Source organism: Gadus morhua, chromosome 15 (genome assembly GCF_902167405.1).
Source record: "Gadus morhua chromosome 15, gadMor3.0, whole genome shotgun sequence".
NCBI classification, from domain to species: Eukaryota; Metazoa; Chordata; class Actinopteri; order Gadiformes; family Gadidae; genus Gadus; species Gadus morhua.
Window position 1 is genome coordinate 7738642 of NC_044062.1, and position 6854 is coordinate 7745495.

General features: G+C 51.0%; 1 protein-coding gene across 3 annotated transcripts in view; it reads right to left on the reverse strand.

Annotated features, from left to right (window-relative positions):
• cdh23 (cadherin-related 23) overlaps positions 1–6854 on the reverse strand; it is a 182591-nt gene that overhangs the window by 19831 nt on the left and 155906 nt on the right. For all 3 annotated transcript variants that reach the window (XM_030378309.1, XM_030378307.1, XM_030378308.1), the window contains 6 exons: positions 5981–6202; positions 5492–5611; positions 4947–5127; positions 4413–4546; positions 3093–3302; positions 640–747 (listed from right to left, as the gene is read on the reverse strand). In XM_030378309.1, coding sequence (XP_030234169.1) covers positions 640–747; positions 3093–3302; positions 4413–4546; positions 4947–5127; positions 5492–5611; positions 5981–6202 — 975 coding nt within the window. The remainder of the gene's footprint in view (positions 1–639; positions 748–3092; positions 3303–4412; positions 4547–4946; positions 5128–5491; positions 5612–5980; positions 6203–6854) is intronic.

The following is a 6854-nucleotide window of genomic DNA, read 5'->3' on the forward strand; positions in this document are numbered from 1 at the left end:
CAGTAAGGGAAGGATGGAGAATGTAAAAATAAAAAAACAAGCAGGAAAGAGAGAGGCTTATTTTGATTAATATTATGAAAGAAACAGCCTTCCTGTATAAGAAATGTAATCCACAGATTGTTTACTTTAACCAACTAGATGAATGTGGTGACTATCATTGGATTGGTAATGGATTCACATCCCTCGCTGTGTTTAGCATACAATATGCATATAAACTGAATTAATGCATATTAAGTATAACTGTAGGCCCATTTTAAAGTAAGACATATTTATGATCAACTTTCCATAAAAGTAATCTGTTACGTATTAACACTGCACTGACAAAGAGAGACAGGGACAGACAGAGAGAGAGAGAGAGAGAGAGAGAGAGAGAGAGAGAGAGAGAGAGAGAGAGAGAGAAAGAGAGAGAGAGAGAGAGAGAGAGAGAGAGAGAGAGAGAGAGAGAGAGAGAGAGAGAGAGAGAGAGAGAGAGAGAGAGAGAGAGAGAGAGAGAAAGAGAGAGAGAGAGAGAGAGAGAGAGAGAGAGAGAGAGAGAGAGAGAGAGAGAGAGAGAGAGAGGGAGAGAGAGAGAGAGAGAGAGAGAGAGAGAGAGTAAGCGAAAGCGAGAGCGAGAGAGAGAGAGGGAGAGATAGGGTGTACCCTGCGTGCGATGCGTGGGTTCTCTGGGTTGTCCTTAACCGTGACGGTCAGCACGTATTCAGCCAGCCGCTCTCTGTCAAGACGCCTGTTCACCTGCACCACACCTGTCTGGGGTACGCACATACACGCACACAAACACACACACACACACACACACACACACACACACACACACACACACACACACACACACACACACACACACACACACACACACACACATACACACAAACACCCACTCATGCAGGCAAATACACAAACACACACAGGGAGGAAAAAAGTCCATTGATGTTATCGTTTCACTACCATTACATGGGCCGGTATATTGCATACCGGCCCAGGTCACCATGCCCCCAGTGGAAGTGATTAACATGTAGTTCAGGGTATCTGCAGGTTTCAGCAAGTCAAATTTAAGACTTTTTAAGACCTTTTTAATACCACCTTGAATGAAATTTAAGACCTTAAACCCGCGATGGTGGGGGGGATCCCGCTGTATTACAACCCAAGCATAGCATGTGTGTCACTCAATGAGACTCATTCAAGTTTACTTTCTGTCTTTTTTCCTTGGGTGCACTGGTGCGCCTAAATTTTTAATTTGGGTATTTATGGTGCACCCAAGTTGTGAGTTGTTGAGAAGGGGGGGGGGGGGGGGGGGACAGCGTCTGCGCCCCCGGGCAGTCGATATTTACGCCACTGATTAATAATATTTTCACCATTAAATAAATGCCTTCAGTAAGACCTGGGGGGTATACCACGAACCTCGTTGAGAATATCCAGGCTTTCTTGGGATAACCTGGCTCGACAGAGCCGCAACTCGCAATCACAGTTAAATGGAACCACGACGCTCACTTTAGATTAAATTAGTTGAACCAGGTTTTCCGCTTTAGGTTCAATGCGCGTTCACATAGAAGGGGCGTTTCTCGCGTCATTTGACTCACCCTTATGCAAAATAAATCGCGCAAGAGCGGTGTATTTCATCCAAGGCGAGCAATGTATTATTATGAACTCCTACGAGGAATTCAAAGTTCAAATCACAGCCAAGGGGAACACGGTTGCCCATAATATGGCTAGGGTGGCGTGCTGGCAAAAATAGCCGACCGTGTTAATTCGTCCGTGAAAAGATTCTGCATATTGTCTAAAAAATATTATGTATCATCATCCCTTTTACCCCCATATATGTGGGGCCCCATGAATTGCGAGCCCAAGTACCGGGAATGCACTTCCACGTCAAGTTGCTTGCTTTTAGTGGCGTGGTTCAACGTCTCAAACGTCAAAACAAAATCAGCCTTGTTGACGCTGCAGATTAGCACATTTCGGATGAAAGGCGCTAGTCCGAAGCGAGTTATATACGCCGTTTTGTCCCTTCCAGCAGTAAAGGTGCTCGCGATTTGAGAGTCAGGGAACATCAAACCGAAGAGATCTCCTATCCCCTCATTCGAGTTGTAGGACTGGTGCTTGACCACTGTGTTTAGAATCCACAACACCTCCGCTTACAGTGTTGGTGTCGCACCAAATGCTACCCTCAGGTCAGTGCTAGCAGCGCGGACCGTCTGCGGCGGTGGCGCCGGGGCAGAGATGCAAAACGTAGAAATGGCTGGGGTCTGTGTGTGGCTCCTGGCAGAGGTTTTATGTTTTTGGCTCTGCATATGGCTGACGACAGCCTTAATCCCCATGGTGCCGAGCTTGAATGTAGGCTACTTTTGCACGGAATGCATCTGGCCTGTTCTGGGTTGGCAACGGACGCTAGCCAACCTCGGAAACGGACGTCTTCCAGCCAACTGACGTTGAACTTTTTTGCAACCCATTGTTGCAGACTAGCTAGCATGCGCGCAGACATCCGTTTATATATGCAGCTAGCAAGAAAGTAGCCTCTCTACATCTCCTTCCCGAAAGTCCCGCGAGAAAAATATTAAATAGCCCTGCCCCGACAAATTTAAGACCTCCCGAGTTATAAATTTAAGACCAGCATATAACATTTTTGACAAATTTAAGACTTTTTAAGGCCTTAAATTTAGAAAAATGAATTTAAGACTTTTTAAGACTTTTAAGACCTCCGCGGACACCCTGTAGTTCCACTAGCAGCCTATAGGGGGCTCACCGTGGTCATATGCCAAAATAACACAATTCACCATTCTAGGTCAATGGGAGAAATGCGATATGGCCACAGGCTGCTGTGAGGCAGACGCTCAATCCCTGCCCTCGATGGGTCAAATATGGATCGTTTCCACTGCTGGTTGCAAAGGATATCATAATATCCTCTGCATCACAACATCTACAGCCGTAGCTCAACATCTACGGCCTTGGTTCAGAGAGAGAGAGAGAGAGAGAGAGAGAGAGAGAGAGAGAGAGAGAGAGAGAGAGAGAGAGAGAGAGAAAGAGAGAGAGAGAAAGAGAGAGAGAGAGAGAGAGAGAGAGAGAGAGAGAGAGAGAGAGAGCGAGAGAGAGGGACCTACAGTGTCGTTGATGTAGAACGCCCCGTCCTGGTTGCCGGCGGTGATGTTGAAGGTAAGCAAGGCGTTGCGGCCGCTGTCGGCGTCACGGGCGCGCACGGTGGCCACGGTGGTGTGTACGGCGGCGCCCTCGCTCACGCTGGTGTTGTGCGGCAGGTTCAGCAGCACCGGGTCGTTGTCGTTGATGTCCCGGACACGCACGCCCACTACCACCTGGGGAATGCACACACACACACACACACGCGCACATGCGAACACACACACACACACACACATGAACACAAACATCCACAGGCATGCATGCATAAACACACACACATGCACTCACACACAAACACATACTTACACAAACACACACCCGTCCGTATAACGTGCACTTATACAAACACACACACATGCACGCACACATGCACACCCACGCACACAATCACACACCCGTCCGTATAACGTATACTTATACAAACAGACACACATGCACACACACATGCACACCCACGCACACAATCACACACTTGCACAAACACACACATTCAAACACGCACACAACCACATAAACACAAGTACACACACACACACACACACAAACACAAACACTCTTTACCACATTTTATCGACATTACAGCTGTCATTAGTTAGTAGTTTCCTCTAGCAGCATTGTTGTGACTACGGTTGCGTGCACACTGTCTCCACTAACACCAACGCCCAGCTGAAGTATGTTGGCCGAAGCAGACGACTCTGACCCAGGCACACTACGCATGTTGGCCAGCAATTTGTGTTTGGAAGCAGATACAGCCGAGAGATTAAGGCCCAATCCCATTTCTACCCCTTACCCCTTCCCCTTACCCCTTCAAATCAAGGGGGAGGGGTAAGGGGTAGAAATGGGATTGGGCCTAACTCACAGTTATTAAGGAAATGTGGATGCATGAGTGTGTGTATCTATTAGTGTGTGCATTTATGAGTGTGTTTGTGTGTGTATGAGTGTGTGTATCTAGGAGTATGTGTATCTATGAGTGTGTGTATGTTTGTGTGCGTGTGTATGTGTGTGTGTGTGAGTGTGTGTGTGTGTATGCGTGTGTGTGCGTGTGTGTGCTTGGATCTGCTTGTGCGTGTGTATCTGTGAGTGTGTGTGTGTGTGTGTGTTTGTGTGTGTCTATGTGTGTGTGTACGTATGTCTATGTGTGTTTCTGTGTGCATGGGTGTGTGTATCTATGAGTGTGTGTTTATGTGTGTATGAGAGTGTGTATCTATCAGTGTGTGTTTGTGTGTGCGTATGAGTGTGTGTGTTTATAAATGTGTGTATCCAAAGGCGTTCAGCTGTCCCACCGTGCTATTGCGGGGGGGCGTGCCCAGGTCCAGGGCCGTGACGGTCAGGTTGTAGAAGGGCGTGGTCTCCCGGTCAAGCTCCACGTCCCTCCGCACGCGCAGCTCCCCCTCCACCGGGGACACCATGAACTCACCTGACACCGCCGGGGGGATGGGAGAGAGAGGTTCACACAGAGTCAGGGAGAGAGGACAGCACAGGGAGGAGGGAGAGGGAGGGAGGGAGGAAGGAAGTGGGAGGGAGGTTCACACAGTGAGAGGGACAGAGGACAGCACAGGGAGGGAGGGAGAGGGAGGGAGAGGTTCACACAGAGTCAGAGAGAGAGAGAGGACAGCACAGGGAAGAGGGAGGGAGGGAGAGGGAGAGGACAGCACAGGGGGAGAGAGAGGTTAACACAGAATGAGAGAGAGAGAGAGAGAGAGAGAGAGAGAGAGAGAGAGAGAGAGAGAGGGAGAGAGAGAGAGGGAGAGAGAGAGAGAGAGAGAGAGAGAGAGAGAGAGAGAGAGGGAGACAGAGAGAGAGAGAGCGCTCCTCACTCTGGAGGTCTCCTGCCGTGATGCTGTACTCCACTTTGCCGTTGAGGCCCGAGTCCTCGTCGATGGCCCTCAGGGTACAGACCCGGGGCCCCGGCTGGCCCTCGGTCACCTCGAAGGGCCCCTCGAAGGCATTGGGGAAGGTGGGGGTCTGATCGTTCACGTCCAGGACGTTCACCAGGACCTGTTGATCAAGGACAAAGGTCCCGGTGGTCCAAGCTGGGTCGTTAGTCATGAATTCAAAGTTGTTATTATTCATCCAACCATTTTCTTTTTTAAAACTAGCGTGTTGGCTGGTAACCGGAAGGTTGCTAGTTCGATTCCCGGCTCCTCTTAGCTGAGTGTCGAGGTGTCCCTGAGCAAGACTCAAACTGACGACTCAGCTATCACCATGCATGGTTGATATTAGGTCATATTGTTAAGCACTACGAGTGGCCACTGGTTAGAAAAGCGCTGCATACATTTATTCCATTTACCATTTAAACAAGTAAAAGAGGAATTAGTTCACTCTTTGATTTCAGCATGAAGAGGACCCATTTCATCATTACCGTTGTGCTTGATGTCAGCCGAAGGCCAGGGATGGGACACTGGTCGGTTGCTGTGACGACCAGTGTGTAGTGGCCATTGCTGATCTCAAAGTCCAGTTCCTTCAAAGCAGTGATCCGTCCCTGCATGTGTACAGACAGGCACACAACAAACACACGCATGCATACACAGACACACAGACACCCACACATGCACACACATAGACAGAAAGACAGACACACAGATAGACAGAAAGACAGACACACAAACACGCACAGACAGAGACAAACAGACAGACAGACAGACAGACAGACAGACAGACAGACAGACAGACAGACAGACAGACAGACACACACACACACACACACACAAACACAGACAAACAGAGAGACAGACAGACACACACACAGACAGAGACACACACACACACACACCTCAGAGTGAGTATGAGGTCCTCCCCCCCCCCCCCGTATCCTGTGACGGCAGTCTGCGCCCCGTCCGGCCAGCCTCACCGTGAACTGGTTGATGGAGAAGGTCTGAGCCAGGTTGCCACGGGCGACGGCGTAGCGCAGGGTGCCGTTGAGCCCCTCGTCCGGGTCGACGGCCGTCACCGTGGCGATGGTGGCCCCCACCGTCTCGGGCCCCTCGCTCAGCACCGTCACATACTCCTCCTCGGGGAACTCGGGCGCGTTGTCGTTCTCGTCCACGATGCTGACCTGGACGGTGGTGGAGGTCTGGGAGGAGGAGGGGGAGGAGGAGGGGGGGAGGGGGGAGGCAGAGGAGAGTAGGAAGGGGGGGAGGAGGAGGGGGAGGATGAAGGGGGGGAGGAGGAGGGGGGAGGATGAGGAGGCAGAGGAGGAGGAGGAGGGGGAGGAAAGGAGGAAGGGGGGAGGAGGAGGAGGAGGGGGGTGAGGAGGAGGAGAAAGATGAGGGGGAGGAGAGGAGGAGGGGGAGAGGCAGAGGAGGAGGGGGAGGAGAGGAGGAATGGAGGGGAGGAGGAGGGGGTGAGGAGGAGGAGAGGAGGAAGGGAGGGGAGGAGGAGGGGGTGAGGATGAGGAGGAGGAGGAGGAGAGGAGAGGGGGGAGGAAGAGGAGGAGGGGGAAGGGGGAGGAGGACGTGGAGGAGGAGGAGGAGGAGGGGGGGAGGCAGAGGAGGAAGGGGGGGGCGAGGGGGGGTGAGGAGGACGTGGAGGAGGAGGAGGAGGAGGGGGAGGAGGGGTGGGGGGGGAGGTGGAGGAGGAGTTAACTTGTTGAGTTTGACCAACCAGCCATGTGGAAGCTAGTATGGGATTGTTAGTGGATTAATATCCCCAGCTGTGTTTTAGCATACAATATGCATATTAATGTAATTCATGCATTTTAAGTATAACTGTAGGCCCATGCTTTG